This window comes from Electrona antarctica, assembly GCF_951216825.1.
Source record: "Electrona antarctica genome assembly, chromosome: 8".
Taxonomy (NCBI): domain Eukaryota; kingdom Metazoa; phylum Chordata; class Actinopteri; order Myctophiformes; family Myctophidae; genus Electrona; species Electrona antarctica.
The window spans coordinates 17,631,631-17,656,722 of record NC_136789.1 but is presented as its reverse complement, the minus strand read 5'-3'; the positions used below and the strand labels follow the sequence as shown (position 1 = coordinate 17,656,722).

At 42.8% G+C, this 25,092-nt stretch overlaps 2 protein-coding genes across 4 annotated transcripts; one reads left to right on the top strand and one right to left on the bottom strand.

The window, feature by feature from the left end:
- Positions 1 to 1,079: 1,079 nt before the first annotated feature.
- Positions 1,080 to 21,535, bottom strand: LOC306928379 (putative monooxygenase p33MONOX). Of its 3 annotated transcripts, none has more exons than XM_079508436.1 (9): positions 21,396 to 21,535; positions 14,759 to 14,899; positions 12,039 to 12,103; positions 10,368 to 10,537; positions 9,532 to 9,649; positions 8,758 to 8,885; positions 8,075 to 8,178; positions 7,728 to 7,903; positions 1,080 to 3,918 (listed from the first exon to the last, which is right to left on the bottom strand). In XM_079508436.1, exons 3-9 carry the CDS (start codon positions 12,061 to 12,063, stop codon positions 3,713 to 3,715), a joined length of 927 nt encoding a protein of 308 aa, XP_079364562.1. In that variant the 5' UTR covers positions 12,064 to 12,103; positions 14,759 to 14,899; positions 21,396 to 21,535; the 3' UTR covers positions 1,080 to 3,712. The 3 variants fall into 3 exon arrangements, with proteins under 3 accessions (XP_079364562.1, XP_079364563.1, XP_079364561.1); XM_079508437.1 differs by lacking the exon at positions 21,396 to 21,535 and adding an exon at positions 16,286 to 16,763 and having other exon boundaries at positions 1,080 to 3,915; XM_079508435.1 differs by lacking the exon at positions 21,396 to 21,535 and adding an exon at positions 16,286 to 16,759.
- Positions 18,464 to 19,141, top strand: LOC306928639 (charged multivesicular body protein 5-like; the record flags this gene model as incomplete). Its single annotated transcript, XM_079508900.1, has 1 exon — positions 18,464 to 19,141. One exon carries the CDS (start codon positions 18,464 to 18,466, stop codon positions 19,139 to 19,141), a length of 678 nt encoding a protein of 225 aa, XP_079365026.1.
- Positions 21,536 to 25,092: the final 3,557 nt, after the last annotated feature.

The following is a 25,092-nucleotide window of genomic DNA, read 5'->3' as shown; positions in this document are numbered from 1 at the left end:
CACTGGTTGAGAACCACTAGTGGTCCCCGGACCACTGGTTGAGAACCACTGCTCTGTATCTACAAGACTAGAGAGATGATGACACTCAAATAATGGCACATTTTGAAAAGGAATTCAAGATAGACATTTCAACAAGATAAATAAACAGGGAAAAGATATTCCCTCATTTGGCCCAACTAGGTTGAGATCTGATGACTAATTTGATTGATTTTTAATCAATCGATAACTGCGAAAGCATATAATTATTCACATCATTACCATTTGCATATACTCATCAACCCGACCCATTGTCATCTTGGAAGAGACCACTCATAATAGAAATGTTTTTTCATATGATGAATTAACTTGTTACTTGCTTATGCTTTGATGTGGGCTGGATGATGAGATCCTATCTGTAGATACAGGTGGTGGAGGTGAACAGAGACTTGTCCTGTAATCAGAAAAAGTCAACCAAAGAACAGGTTTCTATTCAGGATCTCCTCGGTGGTGGTCAGTTCAGGAACTAGGAACACACTGAGGATGGAGTGAGGACACTAGCTAAGCTGGAACACTCATAGTCACTCATAGTCACGTCGAACTATGCATGTGGTACGAACAGATTGTTTTTGCATATTACTGTATATTATTGTCTTGATGAATTGAATACACACGACCATAATGGCACTGACTGTGGATCAGGAGGTAGAGCAGGTCGTCCAATGATCCATGGGTTGGCGGTTCGAATCCCGTCTCCTCCTGTCTACATGTCCTTGGGCAAGACACTGAACCCCAAATTGCTCCCGATGTGCTGGTTGGTACCTTGCACTACTTGCACGGCTTCCGCCGCAATCGGTGTATGAATGTGTGTGAATGGGTGAATGTAATGCACAATCTATGTAAAGCGCCTTGGATAAAGGCGCTATATAAATGCACCATTTACCATTTGCCAAGCCCTGGGCTTATCCTTTCAAAAATGTCTGTAACCTTATTTATAACACCCACTATAATACTCAAACTATTATTTGCAAAACTAGATTTTCCAGGATCTTACTCAATAAGTCCTTAAGAGTGTCACTCAAATCAAAATAGCTAAGGCAGTGTAATGAGAATTAAATAGAATTTATTCCCATATTTACAACACGTGTATGGGGGATTTTCAGTCATATACACGCATGAACATTGATCAAACAAACAAAATCAAGGATCAATCCAAAACATCACACAGCCAACTTCAATCCACATGGCAGTAGAGTGGGCACGTTTTAAAATGTGCCCTTTTACAGTCAGGGATGATTTAAAGGTTATTTACTCAAATCATATACTTTAAATGTAACTAAAGATTTCTGGGAATGTGATTGGCACTGCAGCCTCGCTCGGCCACTAACAACAATATTCAGTAAGACAAGCGGACAAAGTGATAACTTTACTTCATTTGCAAGGGTAAACAACACAAGATACAAAGACATTTCATTCGGGTTAATTGCACTCTTGAAAAAATCTTGTATTTCAAACTTTTCCATTTGGTTTGATTTTGCTTGAACAACCTCTGCCATCAACAGCTTTGGAAATCAATTGGAAATGAGTTACAGGAGTGCATTAAAACATGTGACCACAAGAGTTATCTTGAGACTTATATTTTGTCCCACATGTATGTGAAAATATTTAATCCAGCTTTAAACAAAAACAAAAAAAGTTATAAAATGTCAAAAACCCAACTTCATACAAATAATCTCAAGTTTCTGAAATGAATTGTTTTACTTCTATATACACCGGAACATGATCATTCATTGCAACAGGAACACGAAATAAACATCTAAACAATAAAGTGGAACGTCCCAGTGAGCAGGAGGCAGCCAATTACTATTACTAGTATTTGTTCTAGGTTAATCCATCAAGAAATAGTGACAAAGCCATCTTTGCTTCAACCTCAAAACGGCATTAATGGCCTTCCTCAATTTGTCTGTCCTTACGTCATCTCTCCCAACCTTGGTGAAATTCCTAATTTGTGTAAACGGATACTATAGGGGTTTTGAAAGATGTAATGAAACATAGTTTGCATGGTTCACTGACAACACCACAGGAATGATTATATACATTACCAGCATTTTATTCCCCTCGTCCCCCATCTGTGGGTTTATGCCTGATGTATACTTAAGGTAGCTGCATACTACCATTTTAGGTGACAACCTGGGTTAAAGGGTGATCACCTAAAATGTGATTTTGATACTCAGCGCTCAACTTTCACCTAAAAGATGAGCAAGTTATCACCTAGTGAGAGCGGCGAGTCTCTTATCACCTAGTGAGAGCGGCGAGTCTCTTATCACCTAGTGAGAGCGGCGATTCTCTTATCACCGCGGTGTGACGTCAGTCGCGTCATGTTGCAGTTTTCAACCTTATCACCTAAAACTGGAGTATGAATAGACCATAAGTATAATTCAAGCTTTACTTTCACTTGGACTATTGTGCATCCCCAGCTTGCACTATAGCTACAAGCATGTAATTGGTTTTTGAAGGTATAGACGTGACATCAAGATCGACAGCACCAGACAAGACCAATCAAATGGATTGCCTTACAACAGGTTTGCAATTTTGGGTTTCATACTGTATATATACACACACACAAGGCAATGTGTAGTAAAGAATGATTTGGAAACGATTTAAAATGGGGTAGATGAAGATGATCAGTGTTTTTCCTGTCTTGAGAAGGCTACACATAATGGCAGTGAGATGAGATTAATAAATCAGAATAACCAACATTAGCACTTGGTCATCACTGACGGACAAGCAGACGCAAGCGAGTAGACAGACTATGGTTAGTGCAGTGGTAAGGTCTGAGGGACATTCACATACAGCAAAAATATTATAAATCCACTATACACACACACACACACACACACACACACACACACACACAACACACACACGGGACCATAGTGCATGGTAAACAGGGAGCAAAAGCTAGTTTCTGAACACTGATGAAATACCAAGAAATTACCAAGAAAGGATTTCAAATAAAGTGCTTTTACACTGCTAGGTTACACTTGGTCGTTAGCCCCAAGTCATTGAGAGATGGAACGCTTGAGGGTTGGCGATTTACTGGAAGTGGGCTTGGTTCCCTGGAACAATCTTAAAAAGGTATTGGAAACATGTTTAAAAAAACAAAACAAAAAAAAGTGATTTGCTTGTTTTGTTGCAGATGGCCCTGTTGTTGTTCAATCTGCCACGTAGTGATAGAAAGCAGACTATTCTAAATCAGACCAGACCAGTGGTTCTCAAAGTGGAGTCGTGGTAACCCCAGGGGTCCTTGGGTGTCCAGCTAACCCCAGGGGTCCTTGGGTGTCCAGCTAACCCCAGGGGTCCTTGGGTGTCCAGCTAACCCCAGGGGTCCTTGGGTGTCCAGCTAAACTGTTGATAGTTAGGAAACCAAATGGAACTGTATAGCTCTGTAGATCAAGAGAATATACAAATGGAACCAAAGGGTTCCAATTCTACACTCAAGATTTATGGGGGGGAGGGTGGGGGGGTAGTGTCTGTGGCCTAATCATAGGGGTCACAACACAACTGGAGGTCTGTGAAATTAAAACATTTGAGAACCACTGCCAAGTAATAAAAGTAATATATTGATTGAAATGTGGCTGCCAGTTTGCTGCTAATGGGACTAAGGTGAATTCACCGTGAAGCTGCTTTTGGGAAAGCTAATGAGTGAGGTGAGACGAGGAGTGACACCTCCGTTCTAGAAGCCAGAGGGAGTGAGGATGTTCATGTCTCGCGGTTTGAGTTTGTGGGGCCTCTTCTTCCGGGCCTCCACCACGGGTATCTCCATGATGGGCGGGGCTGCCTTCTGTGCGGCATCGTCAGCCAGTCGAGTGGCTTGGGCCTTCATCACTTCCATGGCGGAGGGCTTTTGGGCACCACGGTATGCCTGCAACGCAAAGCCTGCTGGAAAAAAAGAAAATAATAACATTTGAATTAATTAGCAGGAATATTTAACCACTTTAATGCAGGTGTCCCCATTTTGGGCAAATTAGATTAGATTCAATCTTTTCTGGAGTGAATGTTGGTGTCAAACAAAACAGTTCTATATTATACACACACAGTACATAATACAGTTAACTCTATACATCTTGAATGGGAGACATTGAAGAATAGTTAAAATGACCATACCAGCCGACTGACTACTACAGTATGACTCACACATGAGTCATACGCTGATTTTGTCAAAAGCAAGAGGTGCATTCATCAGACTGAAAAAGACCTGGAGCTCAAACAGCATCATGAGAAGAACCAAGCTAAAACTGTACAGGACACTAGTGATTTTAGACAGTACTTGGTTTAGACAGTCATTGGTTAGACCAGTCATTAGTCCTACAACGACAACCCATCTCAAACCCTCACCCTAACCTCCCACGGGGCAGCACACCTAAACCTAACCATAACCCATGTCTAACCAATGACTAGTCTAAACTAAGTATGCACCCCACGTGTTTCATAACAGATGCCTATGAAGAATACTCCATATACATTGGCAAGATCACATCAGCACTAAAGACCTGCTAGAAAGAGCTGAGATGAAGCCGTTGAGTGAGGAAGTGAAGCTGTGTAGATGGAAGATGATTGGACACATATTACGACAGGACCACAATGACTGCAACACAGCATTGACATGGGCACCAGAAGGGAAACGGAGAAAAGGAAGACCAAAGACCACCTGAAGGCACACCGTTGAGAAAGAACGACAAGAAGCAGGACGGAAATCATGGTCTGAAGTGGGGATTGCAGCAGCTGACCGTGAAAAGTGGAAGCGCTCTGTGAAGGCCTTATGTGCCACAAGGCATGAAGTGGATCGGTAACAGGTAACAGTGCTGATTTTGCAACGTGTTGTGAGTTTATACATCTGCTATTTTCAGCATGCAACCCAGTGTTGCATGCTGACAAAATAAACTGTAGATTTAGTCACCTAAAATCTTATAATTAGTCGATACACTTTTCAGTCTTCACACACACAGGCACATACACAGATCTCCATGTGGGACACCGGCTGACAGTTAAAACGGGTGCTATGGCAATGTATATCATTAGGTTCCCAAGCTGCATCGTTCCCAAGTAGGCCGGTGGCCGACTGCGACGGGCACGTACACGTCATACAGATCTAGTTACTGTAAAAATCAACACTGCAGTCAATTTGATGTTACTGCTGACCAATGTCCAGTCAGTGTTTACTTATGAGGAAGCCACTGGATACCATTAATTTAATCCTAGATCAAAATGTTTAGCCAGAACTTACTTATTTATTATCATTAGTAGTAGTAACAATAATTAAGAAATGTAATTCCCCCCAAATTACCTGAGATTTTTGGCATCGTTTTGTAATGTTTTCTCTGTCTCTCATACACATAATTAGACTTTTCCCATACATTGAAAGGCATGGCTTCAAACTCAAACAAACGGAGACAACAAATATGAAGCTGATCTTGACCATTTTTCGAATCCCTTCAGAAACGGATCAATCATCGTGATTTTGTGTTCAGTACCTACCAAAAGTCATCCTGAAAAGTGATTCCAATAATTTCCAAGTCAGTATAAACCAGCCCAAATTCAGTATTAAGTCAAGTGTATCACACATCACAAGTCCACAGCTTTACATCCCTGGTTGATGAAAAATGAGTTGTTGTTGTTGCAACAGTTGTAATAAATGTGCAAGACGGTCTCTGTGACGTTGGTGTAGGGAGAAAAAAGAATTGGAGCACAGATCACTGTTTGCCTTAGGTTTGAAGGTCATTCAATGGCTCCTTTATTCAAACAGTGTATGGCAATAGAAAAAAAGAAAAGAAGAAGCGCTACGTGGGTCCTTTATATGTAGAGAGAACTGTTGACAGGTGCTCTTTGGAGAGGGTTTCATATAGCAAAGCACAAGAGTTCTTAAAAAGTTCTATACCTTGAGTCAATGTCACTGTGGAAGAAGATATAAGGTGGCGAACTTAAAAGAGGGTCCAAGGCAGCTCTGTCCAGTAGAAGTAGAAAAATCCTTTATTTCATTAATTAGTTAAATATTAAAAACAAGGGTTAAAACACGACCAATGCGTTTCGGACTGCATAGGCCTTCATCAGGGTCAACTGCAAGTGTATGGCAATGTTTACACAGACTGCTTCTTACACTCATTTCTCTGCTGTATCTCACGCAGTAATTCACTTGAACTTGTGCTGCAGCTAATTTATAGAAACTGATGGTCAATAACGACGAAGGAAAACCTTGTGTGTCGACACCAGTATAAATTATTAAATATCTCAAACAGGAATCTGATAATTTCATATGGATGGAAATTATTGAAAACCTGATTAAAATAGTTTGACGGCCGCTAATTGTTTACTCCAGTGTTCCCCCGCTGCGTAATACGACATTCCTGTTATTTGTTTAATGCGTTTAATTCGCTGTATTTTAATCATTAAAAAGAAACTCCGGCTTTGCCGCGGACCTGGAGATGAGACCTTCTTGTTATGATGACGAAACCGGAAATCGACCCATGCGCTGGGCTGCTAGGGCTTCTGGGAAATTGAGTCCAATGCAAGTGAACGGGGGACACGGTCTCATGGAGGAGGGTCTTATGCACCCGTCTTGTGGCGTACCAAGATGGCGGGTGGTGCGATCGTAAATAACACACGGAGGAACCTATTTTCGTCGATCAAAAGCCCAAATACTTCAGCGTATGATCTAAAAGGTAATAAAACAATCTCGGCAGCGTAGAATATTTGATTATGCGGGTAACGCGTAGTATGCCCTCAAACTTTAACAGAAATAAAATAATTCGTAGTACTTGAAGGCTTTATTCTGAGTTTTTCCCCCTCCCAATTTTTCTTATTGATAAGTTAAGTAGCGACTAGGGAGTAGAATAGACAACCTGTCTCCTCTGATGCAAGTGATGTCGCCAGTCTTCCTTCCCTGTGGAGTGCATAATAACACACTAATGCTCGCGGTTCTGCAGTCTGCACCCCACTGAACAGCCACCCTGACCAGTCTGCACCCCACTGACCACCCCTGACCAGTCTGCACCCCACTGAACAGCCACCCTGACCAGTCTGCACCCCACTGAACAGCCACCCTGACCAGTCTGTGCAGTCTGCACCCCACTGAACAGCCACCCTGACCAGTCTGCACCCCACTGAACAGCCACCCTGACCAGTCTGCACCCCACTGAACAGCCACCCTGACCAGTCTGCACCCCACTGAACAGCCACCCTGACCAGTCTGCACCCCACTGAACAGCCACCCTGACCAGTCTGTGCAGACACAGATCACCCTCAGGCGACCATGCCGATGTCTTTCCATTCTGAGCTTTTTGCTTAAGGCTAAAATTACCCCAGGTCATGAACGGAAGTAAAAGCCCTCAGTATTAAATCGTCTTTTTTTTATTCTTCTTTTTTACTCAAAACATCATTTTATGAACCGTGATCAGCAATGCTTTAGTTCAACAGCTGAACTGTGTGTGTTTAGACCTCGGACCGAGCAGGAGCTCTCTACAGACAGAGAACTTAGTTTAGAGCTCTCTACAGACAGATAACTTAGTTTATTTCCCAGAGAAGGGCAGAGACTTTTATTTTTTTAATTTTTTATTTCCTGAACAGTTTTGATTTAATAAATGCCCTGGCCACTTGCCAGCGGGGAATTGAAGAACCTGTGTTTGTGTCTGTCATTACACCCACAAAGCTCTCTCATACAACCCAAGCCTGTTACAATGCGTGTCTGTGTTTACCTGTGGTTGTGGACTCAGATCCCAGGTCAGAGGTCGACTTATGGTCCATAGGTCGCGGTCCAAACACGCCCCACCTTTCGACCACTCCACCTCCTGCAGCAGCACCATCTGCTCCACTGTCCGCACTGGCGTTGGAAGCCAGACTCAAATCTGACCCTGTGCTACTGAACCAGCTCCTGCACGCGCACACGCACAAGCACAAGCACACATGTTACTAGGGCATATGGCCAACATTGACAGACAATAAATGGGCAAACACACATGAATGTAGCAATGCCTTTGTCCATTAACATGTGTTTTTCTTGTTAGATATTCTTACAGCAGGGCTCTGTGTGTGGATACCGTACCTGCGGTTTTGTTTAGGCGAGCTGTGGGGGGTATTGGAGGGGGTGGACTGAGCGGATGAGGTCTGTTTCTCCTCCTTTACCTCCATGCTCTGAATCTGCATTTTCTGCATGACACAAAAAACATGGTCGTTGAATCCATGGACCATTCACACACTGTACAATCCTGTAGTGTTAAAGGAGAATTCCGGATTAACCGCTTTCTTACCTTAATCTGATGTAATTATATCCAATAATGAGGGTTAGAGGCAAAACATTACATAACAACGTCCAGAGTGCATCACAGCTCCGACCGTGCACGCTGGGTCTTAGGCTAAATCGCTAATAAAAGATATTCAGCTATAGTGTAGATCTAACCTAACTTCACATGGGTGTGATTTTTGTCTTTCATAATGACCAAAGACGTGCAGTGTTTTGCCCCAACAGGGCTTCTGTAACAAGGTGAGCGAGCATAAGACCCAGCCAGCACGCATGCTCTGAGCTGCGGACCCCTCTGTTTTTCCCCCGCCTCTAACACTCGTTATTGGATATAACAACATCAGACAGAAAATGAATGGCGTAGCTTTGCAACATGCCTGTGTGAGCGCAGTGTCCTTGAGCAAGGCACCGAACGACACAAACATGTACCGTTCCATGTATTGTAGAGAGTGCATGTGCCAGGGCCCAGGGGCCAAGGTCTAACGTACCTGGAAGGAGTCCGGCATACGGTGGTGGTATCGTGTCTCCTCCGCGGTGAGTCCCTTGTGTGGAGTGTAGCCGCTGTCAGTGAGGCCAGCCTTCTGCTCAAAGCTGTACATGCTATCATGGGTCTGCTCTACTCAGAGAGAGAGAGAGAGAGAGAGAGAGAGAGAGAGAGAGAGAGAGAGAGAGAGAGAGAGAGAGAGAGAGAGACAGAGAGAGAGGTCAAGTTCATTTGTATGTCCCACACTTGGCAATTCATATTACAGCAGATGATAAAAAGAAACTCTAAAAACACAGAACATACAGTAAACTTTATAACGAATATTGCTAATATTACATTTTAAATATGAAGTGCAACTACAACCAAAGTGCAACCAAAGTGTGACTACAACAATCCTCACCACCCACCCCTGAAACTAGACAGCAGCTACCTCCTCTTGCTTCCCTTGTTGATGATGGCACGAATGAGTGTGTGTATATAGTGGCAGAACAGAAAGTGTTCCAGGCAGTATACAACTTTATTCAACTTTTTAAATAATTCTTATAAATACTACTGCACAAGAACAACATATAATGTAAAGAATACGCCTCCACACACCTATTGCATGAGCCAACAGTGTGTATTATATTGTATTCATTGACATGACAACGTTACATTTACAAGCGCCTACTGTGGTACCGCTTATTGGTTCGGATTCACTATGGGAACAGTTTTACCGTGTGTACTTAAAAGAATACATGTATAATTATATACAGTATATTAAAAAAGGACATCTCACTAGTGATGAGAGAGCTCATGATCATGGAGGATGCCTTGGTTTTCACTACCGCTGGTGACCTGGTGGGGGCGGTGTCCGACACTGCGGTTTGGCTCGAGGAAACAACAGCCCCATCCTCCTGCAAAACACACACCATGGGAAATAAGAACGTAACCACTAAACCACCTGAACACATAGCTTGCATATTACAGTATATTATATTATCATTAATACAGCACTTACAGTATATAGAATTGTTCCATATGGACTGTAATATATTGTGCTTTTTTAAAGCAGTTTTTATAGTTCTTTTTTTATAGCATCTGTGTATCCATGTATTGTGAATTTGTGTTGTCTTTTTAATCATTGCACAAAAGTTTCCAAAAGGAAAAATAAAGTTCTTTGAAGTTGAAGTTGTTGAGCGGAGTCCCTCATGGCTCTATACTAGTGTCTTGTCTAATGTCTTTCCACATTAAATACCGTCGCTGAAAATAGCCGATCGACAAGCTCACAACCTGTCGCAACGTGACATGTTGTGGGCTTGTCGATCTGCTATTTCATGCTTAAACCCCAGCATACGGATGCTGGGGTTTAAGTGGTTAAGAGAGAGCTAGGAGAACCACTTTTTCCCCCCTTACCCAGGTTCTGGAACGGCCTAAGCAATCTATCTCACAAATCACAAACCAACAAATCTTTGCTAAATCAAAGTATTTCACATGTATTGTTCTGCGTAGCCCCAGTCGTTAAGACTAGCTGCTGCGTTTGGATTTCAGATATTTCCGTGTAGTATATGTATGGATTTGTCTACACGACAGATACACAAGGATTTTATAAGTGCAGGCTAATAGTCCGCTAACCTCGGACAGGTTAGAAAACTTCCTCTCCGGTATGATTGGCCGTCTCCACAGGTTGTTTATGCTGATGTCAGGAGGGGGCGTGGACATGGGAGCCTCCAGGTTGTCGTCGTAGCTGAAGGCTCGACGGGACATCCCGAGGGACATCCCTCCCATACAGGAGCCTTCTATGGCTGTGGACATGAGAGCAGTGATTATTAGAGAGTCCTGATACTGTATTGGTATCGTAAAAGTATTGGTATTGGCCCCATTTGTCATATCGGGTCATATCGGTTTCGGCGAATATGCCAGTCTAACCACCGATCCGACACAGGGGTAAGGGGTTGACACTATGGCAAGTAAATAAAATGTTGGGGCATGTGGAGTTTGCTTTGGAGTTGCCCGAACTGCAAGTGCACATTTGAGTGAGGAGTCTGCTATAAACACAACACGAGATATATAGCTAGATAGCTATAAACACAACACTGGTATCGGTATCGGTGAACACCAAAATGGTGGTATCGGTATAGGATCGGAAACGAGAAAAGTGTATCGGGACATCCCTAGTGATTACCATCCTGTACAAGAGGCAGGGACATCCCTCCCAGGCTCCCATACAGGAGCCTTCTATGGCTGTGGACATGAGAGCAGTGATAATATCAACCAGTTGAGACGGGGACCACAAGTGGGCTATGAGGATATTAATCAAATCATTGACTTAACACTAAGATTGTAAATGTTACGATAACATAAATATTGATTATGTAGATGAATGCATGTAAAGGAAAATGCCTTTACAACTTTTTTTTATTTCATTGTGATACCAATAAGAACTTACCAATACGTATACTACATTAGTCCCATTGATCCAAGTCAGAACACAATCGATTGACTTAATGATGATTAAAATAAACATGCTCTGAAAATCCCCACCCATCTGAACACTTTCGGCTGCCGGGTTAAGTGGTCAGATGGGTGGGCCGCGAAAGCTTTTAAAATGTTCAAGTGGGCCCTGTCCCAAAAGAGGTTGAGAACCACGGACATCGTAGAGGACACTTGGCACTGTGGCAGTTAAAGACATTGGAACATCTGGCTCGAGAGGGACTATTTCCTGGTTAATGTGATCTCTGATATACTGGTGTACTGATATAACGGTGTAAAAAACAAGCACTGACAAACCCGTTCCCACTGCTTTGAAAACCAAGTCAGATGCCATCCCTCAATATGAGTAACGAGAATTTCTGCTGTTTAATGTGTAAGCTTAGCCTACTGTAGGCATTCTGCACTTAATAGTTAACTTACAGCATGTACAGCATGTGGTGTGTGGATGTTCCGTGTACTCTCACGATTAATCGTTTAAAATGGGCAATATGTAATTTATATCTGCCAAAGATTGAATTGTTCATCAAGGACTCAGATTTACAAACCAGAGACAACTGAAATGGGGGAATCATGTGAGGAAATCCTCAGTGTCAAAGAGTGCACAAATGTGACCAACTGAAACAAATGTTTGAACATTTACAAAATAAATTGTGAAAACTTTGGAATAAGTTCCTGTCTCTTATGGAGGTTTGGGGGAGTTTGTTGCTAAATAGTAGCATTCATTCATTCAAATAAATACATATACGTTTGGGGGTCGTTGGCAGGAAAATTATTGAGAAGCACTGAGATACAGGATACAGAACCACTACGCACCTGGTAAGTCTCTGGAGCCGGACATGTTTCTGGTGAGTTCTGAACAAGGTCTACAAAGACAGGGCCTAGAAAGAGAGAAAGTTATTTGTTTAATTATTAAAATCTGACCTCCTTCCTATGTAGAGAGGGAACAAAGAGCCTGTGTCTGTCTCTTCTGTTTGACTGAATGAATGACACAAAAGGCAAAGTTTAACTGTACAGGCTGAAAGCTGTAACCTGGAATCTGCCAGGGAAAATGAAACACGAGACTCCAACAACAAAAACAACAACCAATTGTTGCTGCCAGGCAATGAAAGCTGTACCATTAAGACTTATGTAAGATGTTGTTGTGTGCTTGGCAACACCGACAAAATACCATTTTGAGTATCTATGCATTTCTTGACTGTGTAAAGACACTTTAGTTAAAATCGAGAGAGAATAATAATAAAAAAAGAGATGATTGAGGTTTGCGTTGAAAAGGTCAAAGGTGAAGATCCTAATCGAGATACAAAGAAGAAGAGATGTTGGTGCAGGCAGGGTTTTCACTCCCAGTGTGCATTTGTTTCATTTATCCACATACTGTGGCAACTTTTCTTTTTCATGACCACAATGCAGCCAGCCATCGTTCTACATCGTGGAATAGAATATAGGATGCATTAAACTAATACGGATACAGTAACATATCTCATATGCTGTTCTTTGTTGAATACTGTACAAGTAAATTCAGTTCGGTTACATCCCATCTGCTTTTATTTTTATTTATTTTTTAGATATTTTTGGGGCTTTTCTGCCAAACAGTAGAGTACAGCCTTATCTTTAAAAAGAATTTGTTTGCAATATGTGTATTGCATATTTTGTTGGGTTAAGAATTGCACATCAAGAACCGTGCAAGAAGAAAGAGTGTGTGTGAATCTGTGATGTCCCACAGATTACATGATTCAGCAGATTTGCATGCCAACTGCAGTAGTCAAAACAGTGCCAGTATGAGTGAGTCAAAGGGTGTGGAACTATGACCAGTGACGGACCATGGTCACAAAATGGTCACACTTTATTATATCAAGGAAGCAGGATTTCCTCTCTTTTTTATTCAATTTCCCCTGCTTGAATAATCTATCTATATGTACGGGAATAATACAAAAAAATAAAAATCAGGTTGACTTTCATTATAAATTATTTAGATTCCTGACATTAGTACATAGACATGTACTGTATCAATGTCTGTTAGCAGTAGACTATACAATACTGTACTGTACGTAGGTAATGGTATTACTCTAAATAGGAAACCTGCACCTAATCATTTGGAAGGGTCAAGAAATAATTTTGGCAAGCCGAACCGAGCGCTTAATTCATTTACAGGGAAATATTAAACTTCATGCCAGGGATTAACGACTACCTTTTGAACTGCCATGACTGCATACTTTTTACACAGGTGACCCCAGTGACACATTTACTATTACAACCACTGTCAAATTAATAGAGGAAAGCAGCGGTCATCAACAGGGGCGGCCGTCAAATCTTTGTGTGATAGAGGCTGACCCCCCAAAAAACATTATACAAGCAAAAATAGCAGATCTACAAGATCGTAGATCGGCTATTTTCGACAAAGAGGTTTGGTGTAGACAGGGAAAGTAGAGCAGACCAAGTACAGAAAGGTCAAGTTTACTATTGACAGTTAATGGTTAAATGTTTGAAAATACACATTCACATGAATCCAATGTAAACTGATGACAGTGCAGTCAAACAAAGAAATCTATGAAAAGGTTTAATATGAAACACAATTGTATACAATATGTGATGGGGGTCCCTGCTTCATCTCTCTCTCAGCTAAGGGGTCCTGACTACTTAGATCCAAAAACAAGACCCCTGGAGTAAATGACAGTTTCCACAGCCAGGCCATCTTAGCCTGGCTAATAAGCCAGACTCAAATCACACTGTCGTGTGGTATTTGAGTCTGGAGATGCTGTGTATGGATCTTGTTTCCCGGGGGGCGGGTTCAAACATTTTCTCTTTGACGCAATTGGTCAGAGCTACTGTCAGTCAAAGGTCTCAAGCATTGAACGTCACTGTACCAAAGCCTGCCCATATTGCATACCGTGTCCCGATTGGCCACACCAGTTCTCTGGTGTAGGAAATGGGCGTACAATTGAGCCTCTCCAGACCGTAATCCGCCGGCAGGCAATTTCTTTGCCAACGGCTGATTCGGTCTGGCTTATTAGCCAGGCTAAGGCCATCTAGGCCTAGCATTCCCATACTTGATCCTACTGCTATAGGATATGCCTGAGGCACTCTTGTCTTTATTATTACACACATTATATTTGATATACTGTAGGTATGTTTTGATATTTGATATTTTTTACTCGTAAACATTGCAGTGTGTGAAATAATTTGAACCACCCTTTTACACCCTGTGAATTTGTGATGTGAAATGTTTGAGTTGAGGTGCTGCCACGGTACTTTGTTTGGGATTTGGTATTTTGGTTTGAACTACTCCTTCTAAGCAGTTAGCATGTTGTAATTTGAGAAATGCAGGTCAACCTTGTCATTTAACCAAATTAACCGTGGCATCCCTATTTTGGGCATGTCCGTTTTTGTATGTGTTTATGTATTTTCCAAAAATAGTGAACATTAGTGATTTGCAAGCTCAAATCCATCAAGGACTTAGAGAGGACAAACTGGTAGGCAACCAGACAGACAGACAGACAGGAAATATCAGACCGTAGACTAGACAGAGCAATACCTACCAGTGCTTGTAGAGGTGTTTTGTGTGGAATGAGTGGAGTGGCTGGTGAAGTTGCCGCTACAATAGGTTGGGTTGTTCTGTGTCAGTCACACACACCTTATGGCAGTGCATCGTGGGTATAGCGGCCGGGTCAGGGAAGCAGCTGTGGAGAAATCAGAAATCGGCGGTCAGGCAAGCAGTGTGTCGTGATGATAGCATCACATCTTCATATCCAAAAAAATATGGTGTATTGTAAAGTAAACTATACGTGATTAGAACATGAGACAATGAAAGTCGGTAGACTCTATAACCACTTTTCAAAACATCTTCATATAATCAGTTCTCACTAATGATCATGGAATAAAATAGCACAATTATTTTTCTACCTAATCTGTTTCTCATGGGAGGGCTGTGGGCAGTTCAGAAACCCGTCCACCAGTGACATCATCAATGGGGAATCCAAGCTAATAGAAACATTCCCGGCTTTCTATTCCTGAAAATTTGCAATGCAAAAATGGAAGCTATCGTTCTCAAGACAATAAAAATCGAAATAATATATATATATTTTTTTTTAAAATCTTGTTTAAAAAAAATCTGCCTAATGATGATGTCACTGGTGTGAGTAGATTTTCTTTTGCTATTTTATCATGAACATTAGTGAGGACCAATTATATAAAGATAGGTTGAAAAGTGGTCCTTTAAACAAGAAGTTGAAGGATAAAATTAAGTCGGATATTGATGTACCGTACATATTCACATCAAGTTACTTAAGACAATTACACAAATATATAAATGTATATATTTGGACAAAATAGACACATTTGACATCTTGGTGCCCAGAGCAGATGTCCCTATGTGCCCAGGCCAGTCTGTATCCGATTGGACTGGAGGATTACTTCATGTCGTCTGTCGGGTGGGATTATTACGTAATAGCATGTGCAGCAGCCAGCAGATCGATGTACATCGAATATTGTATTATTACAATTAAATACTTCACTTAACAGATTTAAAAAATATATATATATATATGCTGATAACCTATGTAAGGCACCAACAACAATAAAATGAACAACGAATTGAAAACACGTATATTGCTATTGCGGGTCCTTGCCAAGACACTTGACTACAGGCAACAATAAACAACGGTTGCCCTAGCTGGCTCTCTAGTAGTAATATATAAATAAAAAATAATTTCAGAGTGCATCAGATCAACATTAAAATGTGTGTTAAGAAGTATATGTGACACTGTGAGACCAGATGTTTTATTATTCGATGAAAGGCCCAAGTTCAACTGTCTAGGTTTTGGTGACGAAGCAGCCATCAGAGCAGACCTGGACAAAACACTGGCATCCTCCTAAATGTCGCTCACAGAAAATGGCAGATCTACAAGCTCACAACGCGTCGCACCGCGACGCGTTGTGAGCTTGTAGATCTGCCATTTTCTGCCATCCTCCTAAAAACCGATGAGCTAGTTGGTTACACATGGGAAACCGTTGGTTGGTGACTAGGCTCATCACGTTATGTGTAAAACTTCATCTTCTCCACTTACCTCTAATGGCGGACTGACCGCACGCTAGCAGGACACGGATGGCCGTGAGCTGTCTCTGTCGACGGCGAAGAGGCAGTTGTACGTATACGGAGTCTCAGACACACGGCCGCGGCGGCCATTCTATTCTATCCAACAATACTATAATAAAATGAGGGGATGTTTCTTTCCGGCCACTAGCGAAATAACTCCTGTACGTGGCTTGATCTCGCGACTCGCGAGACTAGCTGGGTCAGTGGTTCTTTTGTTCAGTGTCTGGTTCGTTGCTAGGGAACAAGCTCGAGGTCCATGAGATCCAACCCAACTTCCTCCTGTTGGCCCAGTCTGCTCTGAGTCTGGACTGGTCCAAAATGAAATTAATCGGAACCTTCAACCTCTCCCTCCTCAGATGAGGTTCCTCTTCGTAGGCTTAATGCGTGAAGTCTGACAGTCTGATGCAATAATAGCATATCAATTTTCATTTCAAAGCTAGGCTACACTACAAAAGTGGACATGCTATGTGCAGAGTTGAGAGCATGAAACAGCACCACCTGCTGTAGGTCCCATGTAACCTCGCCTCACCAGGCTTTCCACCACCTCGGAGGAAAGGTCCCATATTAAGTAAGCACCACCAGTTGCTGGCTTGTTACTTGTGGACTTGTTGTGGTGGACATTTTTGTAAAAATTAACAGGTCTGTAACTCTGAGAGTGTACAAATGGATTTGGTTCCAATTTGCAAATAAAACATTTGAGAAGCAACGACTAGTAAGTATCATACACATTATTATAATGGTGTGTAAAAAAAGAAAAATCTTATATTTGCCACGTACGGACAAATCCGTATATGTATATTGATGACCCCTGGATGAATTGTCACCCTCTTGCATTCACATTAACCTCAAATGCAGTTATTTTATTTATATTCTGCCCAATTCTGAACTTTTTTTTTTTTTTTTTTTGCTATTAATCTGATTTCAGATCAATGTTGACTGCATCTCAATCCATGCCTGTCCATCAGTGGCGTGCAAAGATATTTAGAGGGGCAGGTGGAAAAAAGGGCACCTTGTGCAGCGCGTGGAACCGGTCGGTGTGAGATTTATAGATTTTGGTGCCTAAATAATATATTAGAAGCTTTTTATCAAGAATTGATCAATGTCACCATTGTCCACATACAGTACAGTACAGTGTACACTGTACAAAAAAGGGCACATTTGTCCAGAGGGAAAAGGGCAGGGGTCTATCTGTGCACGCCACTGATCTACACGAGACATGTGACACATGTGCGTTTCCTTGCATCCGGCATGGGCATAAGAGGTCATTTTTTGTTGCCACCCCCTAGTTTTTCTCTGAAATGACACCTTTGAAGGCAACAGACAAAACATTCATATATTATAACCATATGTTTCACTATATTTAGACGTAGACAAATCCGTGGAGTGGTACCCTGAAGGCCAGGTGTAGTGTATAGGCGATCAATGCTGCACTTAATGTGACAGCTCAGCTATGGCTGCACCCAGCGGCCCAGGGCACCCCTCCGTGGATTCGTCTATGGGTGAAGGGTTCATAGAAGCCAGGCCAGGTTAAGGTAGTTGTGGCTCCACATCCAGTTGTGCACAGGTCCTCTGTGAACAATGCAAGTTGGGAATGCATCGTATCATGCAAATGTGTACATGTGTATTGGGCATATTGTTCAGATAGGCTGTTCAGGACAACCACCAATCCAACTGACTTCTCACCGGCTCCCACATCAAGTCTGAAGTCAGTCGGACGGACGGACGGACGGACGCACGCACGCATGCACGCACGCACGCAGAGAGTGAGAGACTTCACACGTTTATAGATAGATGTTTGATGATGTGTGGATCTGCATATTTGGGCAAAATGTCATGGGACATACGTACAGATAAACTCTGTCCTTTCGGTGCCATGTGGTAAAGAAATGTGAGTTAGGTGCAGAACAGGTGATGTCAGCAAGTTCCAGCGTCACATTGTGATTGGCTGAGAGGCTATATGACATGCATTGGTGAACCAAGGGTATTTATAAGCAGAATGTCTGAAGGTGTTATGGAGCACAAAGTGTAAACCACATGCCTGTGCTGACACCTGTCTGAATTTCCTTCTGGGTGTATTTCTAGGTATTTAGTGACAGCTAAGAATCTACATTATTTGGTTCTCTGTAACCACATCATTTTCATTTAAAAAATGAATCGTATGTTTGGCCGAGGCTCGACCACAAAAACCAAGAATGCACAACCCACCCTCACAGACTGCATAGGAAACGTGGACTCTCGAGCCGAGTCCATTGACAAGAAAATTGCCAGACTAGATGCTGAACTGGTGAAGTACAAGAATCAGCTGAAAACAATGAAAGATGGGCCTTCAAACAACATGGTGAAGCAGAAGGCAATGAGAGTCCTGAAGCAGAAGAAAATGTATGAGGGCCAGAAAGACAACCTCATGCAGCAGTCATTTAACATGGAACAAGCTAACTACACAATCCAGACTCTCAAAGACACTAAAACCACAGTTGACGCCATGAAGACAGGTGCCAGGGAAATGAAGCAAGCATACAGGAAAGTGAACATCGACCAGATCGAGGATCTTCAGGACCAGCTGGAAGAAATGATGGCAGACGCCAACGAGGTGCAGGAGACACTGAGCAGAAGCTACGGCATGCCAGAAATAGATGAAGACGACCTGGAAGCGGAGCTTGATGCCTTGGGCGATGAGCTGCTGCTGGATGACGATAGCTCCTACCTGGATGAGGCCTCCTCGTCGCCATCCATCCCAGAGGGCTTGCCCAGTGACGTGACCACCGACAAGGATTGCGCTCTGGTGGATGAATTTGGCCTTCCACGGATTCCTGCAACCAGTGTGTAAATGATCTGCATTTGGTGGTGAATTGCATATAGAGAGCAGAAAAGGCGGCATGATGCACCTTTCAGAATGAGCATGTGGTTTGTATGCATTTATTCCCTAGTGAGGAACCCTAAACCTTAGTTAGGAATACATTCAGTTAGTTTGCACTGAATGTATTAATTTGACCTAATCACTCAAGACAGATTCAGAGCTCCGCAGCTGAATCTGTCAGCAACTCTGTGTTACGTGTAGAGTTTGTTGTTAGTAGGAATGAAAACAAAGACGCACCACAGGGAGGGGAGGGCTGAAATCCGGCCGATATCCGGTCTCTACACGGGCAGTACCCCCCCTTTCTTCACACTTTTTTGCCGATGGTTCCCAGATTGGATTTGACCAGACCATCCATCCTTCCATCTTCAACCGCTTATCTGTAGTCGGGTCGCAGGGGCAACAGCTCTACCAGAGAGATCCAGACGAGGCGTTCCAAGGCCAGTGAGTCCTGCTGCGCCTTGGTCTACCCCAGGATATCCTCCCAGTGGGACGTGCTTGTATTTGCGACCTTATTCTTTCGGTCATGACCTACACTTCATGACCATAGGTGAGAGTATGAACGAAGATTGCTCGGTAGACAGATTTAGGTAGGTAGATTTGACCAGACCAATGGTTGAATCTCATGTGATAGGATTTACATCATTGGACCCATATCGAATTCATTGACCCTAGGTTGCTATTTTCAAAATGTCAAGAGCCAGCCACCATTCCATTCAATGTAGCCAAGCCCAATATTTGCATTGCAAGTGTACTTCTCAGTGAAAGAAAAAGAAAATCACACACGTGTGAAGTGAGGGGCTTCCACTCTGGCTGCCACATGATGTCACTGCTTAAAGCAAACATTAAAAGCCCATAGACATGGCTGCCACATATGGCAAAGTCACTTTCATTCATTGCAGATTCACTGCCACTATATACACTACAACAGTGGTTCCCAAGGTGGGGTCCGGGTACTTGAGAGTGTTCCAGGGGGTCCCCAGCTAAATGATAGTTAGGAACCAAATGGACCCTTTATGGGTCTGTAACTTGTAACATTTGAACCCTGAAAATGGTTGAGAATCACTGCTAGAGCTGTAAAACCTTCTCTTATGGGGGTCCCTGGCATATCTTTTCAAATGGGGGGTCCGAAGCCTAATGAGTATCATTTTGGGGGTCCTTGACATGAACATTTTTACCCCTGCATTACAAGACATGAATGCAGTGTTATTAAATGATCTCTACAATGACAAGTCATGCCTGTCATTCGACAGTGTCATCCGCCGTAAATAGCAGACCTACAGTACAAACTAACTAGCTTGTAGGTTGGCTATTTCCGGCACGCAACACTGATGAAGTACGGATAGGGCTTAAAAACAGCACGGCAACATTCAAGGTCCACATAGCACAGATGCATGTAAACATACAAAACATATTGTGGTCGCTCTCTGCTAAATTCTATAACAAGCAGGGGTCATCGCCATCTTGTGGTGGACATTTTTGTCAACATATTGTTTTTGCCACAGACATACAAAATGAGTGGACAATAATATTACCAGAAACACAAATAGATATCCCTGAATAAAACAGGTCTGTAACTCTGAGAGTGTTGAAATGGAACCAAACGGATCCGCCCTTACGGGTCCGTTTGGCTCCATTTGAACACTTAAAGTTAAGGGAGTCTTTGCAAATAAAACATTTGAGTAGGCGGACTCGACATAGCTGCGGGGTTTAAACCCTCACCAGGCGCACCTCTTCTACTACAGTGAACGGTAGAGTGACTGATGTTAGTCTGCCTCAAGTCAAACGTTACTCTTTTACCTGCTTTTTACTAACACTAACATTACAAAGATGCCCAGAACATCGAGATGAACCTGTTTAGTTTATGACTGCTCCAACAGTAGTGGCAACATAAAAAAAAAAAAAAAAACGTAATGTCAAAATATCCACCGCGGGCTCTGAGACCAGAGCCATTGAGTAATGGTTGAGACGAAGCAGTGAAGGTATAAAGTACGTCAGCCTTGTGTTCATAATACAGAAAGAATGGGTATTGGGTAAGACTGACGTTATGTATCTTTCAGGACCTTTCTCAGACCCCGAGGTGGATATTTTGACATTCCGTTTTTTTTTTTTTTGGAATGTTGCCACTACTGTTGGAGCAGCCATAAACTAAACAGGTTCATCTCGATGTTCTGGGCATCGAGATGAACCTGTTTTTCTGACATTCCATATGTTGATCCTTCCCTACCCGTCCTTCCTCTTTGATGTCTCCCTTTTGACCGATACCTGTCCAAGTGTCCATTCAAACTCTAGACGGGCGTGCCGTCTAGAGGCAGCGGTGGCAGCGGTGGCCGAACGGATAGCGGCGCGGTCTAGATACCGGAAGGTTCCCAGTTCGAACCAGCCGTCCGACACGTTAAAAATTACCACCGCTGAAATGCCCTTGAACAAGGCATCAACCACTACGATGAAATGTGTTCTATGAGCAGGGCCTGGCTGGAAACAAGTTCTTGAGCTTAGCCCAGATACCCTGGGTAAATATGCCCTCATTTCATTTCATTTCATTTCCGCAAAGTTATTGCCCAGCAGCCGGCAAAAACTAGAGTTCTCAACAGGCCCAAAAATTAAGGCGCTCCATATATTGCCAGTACAGAATTTATTCCATGTTGATCTGACCCCCCATGCCCAGCAATCTGAAATTCATAGTCATTTGGGCTCCTAACTGATATGACATATGACATCTCTTATTCTTATAGCTATGCTGATTTTAGACTGGATGCGGGGGCCACCAGCACAAATGGCTGTGCTGGAACTTATGGCCTGCAAGTGTGTACGGACCTGCAAGCTTTCAGACTGCTCCTGCCTTGCCAACAAATTAAAGTGCACAGAAATGTGCAAGCTACAAACCTGTAGCAATCAGAAGGAAGAGGAGGAAGATTCAATTAAACTGATTGATTATGTGATGATAATGATGAAGATGATGAATACTGAATAATTGATATTGATATGATAGTGATGGTTATGATGATGTTCATTGAGTAAATTGAGTGAAAGTCAGATAATTCTTCATTTTTCCCTCTGTATGACGTGTTTTATTCAAAATTCATTCTGTGAATCTATGGTTGGTGTCTTTGAAGGCTGATAACTGCAACTAAGCTACCACTTAGGAACTGCTATCATGTTGAAATATTTTCTAGGAATATAGACCTTTTCAAAAAAACATGATAGCATTTGCCACCTTGAATGTCCCTCACTAGTGAAAATTCAATCAGTTAAGTGCCTCTAATACTGAATATAATATTTAAAATCTGTGACACTTTTTCTCTCTTTTTGTGTCAACATTCCTGTCTTAACAGGCTTGACAACCCCATACACTGACACCACGCTAGACAGGAACGCCCAAAAACGTCACATCCGGTTTTAGCCTGGGGTAAGAATTTTCTATGGCTGCCAATGCAACTTGGTCCAATCCTTAATCACATACCATACTGTCGCACTTTGACCCAAGACCAAGACAAGAGAGAGAGATTTGCCCGTAGGCTGTATTTTATTTAGAAGTGAATTGTACAAGGAAAGGCGGATAGGACGTGAGGATTCGCCTATATGCGAAACTACAACTGAAAGTCTCTATTTCTCTTCTTCTCCATGGGCCGGAGGGTCCGGGCGGGGAAGATAGAGATTTAGTATAACAAAGGTTTTTTCTTCCTGTTAGGACTCTCGGGCCGGAGGCCGAGTCAACTCCGCAGGGTTGCAAAAGAGAAACCCTACGGATGGTTATAGTCACTGATTATTCCAGGGCAGAACGGGGGGGGGTTCCTATCCGCGGTGGCGCTTGCCAGTCATCACCGTCTTTCCTGTATTTCCGTTATGTTACTCAGTCTCTCCTGAGACTGTGTCGAGCCAGTCGAATGCCTGCGGGGGGGCGAGAGAAGCATGATTTATACAGAGTCACAGTATATGGCATTATTTAGAGAGGGAATTGTCTGTGAGATCTCTTACCGCCAGACGCCTATATGCGTGCACACACAGAGAGGACAAGCGGTGAATGGAGGGAGGTGACCGCTTTTATACCCGGCCCGCAGGTGTGAAGGCGTTGGCCTGATTTAGGATCGAGACCGGTACGTAGCGGTCCTCTATGATTCGTCCCAGCGGCTGTCGCGGCGCCCCGCCTCCCTCTACCTGCCTCTCTCCGGTGTGGAGGCGCCTACCTGGCTGGCGGGCCCGTATAGAGACCCCACAATACGGACAAACATCTATGCCGATGCTATCTAACTTGCGGAGGTAGCATGCCTTGTCCACGGGCAACAGATCTTTCAACGTATGGCATTGCAAATACGTTTGATAATCGCTACTCTGCTCAATATTGTTTTGAAAATGCCGCAAATTGCATTGCAGTGAACGAGCGCAAATCACAACTTCCCCCGGTGGTGGGCGGAGTCACAGTTTGAGGCGCTGTTTACGCGCCGTGGGGTCAGTGTATGCAACAGAGTGCTGGCCCCGCCCCCTCCTGTTGTATAAAGCATCAGGGCTCAATGCAGTCCAGTGACATGACATGTGCTGAGGACTGAGGATTAATTGAAAGGTACTGTACATATTTTTGAATATGTGTGTGTGTGTGTGTGTGTGTGTGTGTGTGTGTGTGTGTGTGTGTGTGTGTGTGTGTGTGTGTGTGTGTGTGTGTGTGTGTGTGTGTGTGTGTGTGTGTGTGTGTGTGTGTGTATGAGATTTTTGGATTAAAAACTGTGTTTTACATGCCTTCAAATAATGATAGATTGTTTCTCTCCGTTCTAACTTCTAAGAGACCTTGAACCATGAAAGAGCTCTTATTCCTGTTCCTGTTTTGAATTAATTGAAAATGGAGGACCCTGATGTAAACAAGTCTTAGTGCTTTTTCTGGTTTTATCCTCCTAGCAGTTTTTGTATTGACTTAATTGTACCTTCCTTGAACTGTACTCATTCTGTTATCTAACATTTTCAATCAATCAATTCCAAAAGGAGCATGACTCTAAAATGTTCTTTTTGACACTTTTTGATCCAAGTGCCACATTCAAGGATGAGGCCTGGACCTAGCCTGGGTAAACCCACTCACCCTCCTGGAATGCAAATCTGGCGAGGGGGGAGGGGTTTACCCAGGCTAGCCTGGACCTGTAACGACAACGTGTTATTCCACATGGCTTTCTATCTATTGTTATACCACACACGTTCACTTTTATAACAGTAGGCCTTATTATTGTATATAAATAAGATTCCGGGTCCTAAATTAGCCATTGATTGTGTTCAGGCTCACCAGCTAATGTCCCTGAAAGGCCTGAAGCCAAACTCACTTCCCAACCCCTGCATATCAGTACAGTGGTGGAAAGTAACATTTACTTAAGTACTGTATACTTAAGTAACATTTTGAGGTATTTGTACTTTACTTGACTATTTCCAATATCCAATATTTTTACTTCTACTCCATTACATCTCGAATCCAAATATTGTACTTTTACGCCACTACATTTATTTGACAGCTTTAGTTACTAGTTAAGTTTTTTTTTAATTAAGTTGTTTGTGTGAGTGCGTGCGTGTGTACGTGCATGTGTTTTTGTGTGTGATACAGCTGCGCCCTCTGGTGGTGGGCGGGTGGTGTTACAGCGTGACACACAGACAGACAGACAGACATGATCTGCTGGGTCTCATAGTAAATGCTCACTGCGTTCGCAACAAAGGGCCATGAAAATATGACCTTTTTAGAAAAAGTGGTCATGTGGCTGTGAGTACTTTTTCCACCACTGAGTATGCATGTGTAGTGTATAGTATACCACACGGGCTGGCTGGGTTCTATAAGGACACTGGCCCAGCCCAAGACAGGCAGAAATCCAAGCACAGAAACGGAACAGAAATCCTTTGTTGCTGCCCTATATGCGGGCAGCATAAGGGTAGCAGTCCTACTATAGCCTGGGGGA

Coding starts and splice junctions, on each gene's coding strand:
- LOC306928379 (XM_079508436.1), bottom strand. CDS start 12,063: ATGTCCGGCTCCAGAGACTTACCAG. Junction 9,650..10,367: donor AGTTTTCTAACCTGTCCGAG/GTTAGCGGACTA, acceptor TGTGTTTTGCAG/GAGGATGGGGCTGTTGTTTC. Junction 3,919..7,727: donor ATCTGAGTCCACAACCACAG/GTAAACACAGAC, acceptor CTTTTTTTCCAG/CAGGCTTTGCGTTGCAGGCA.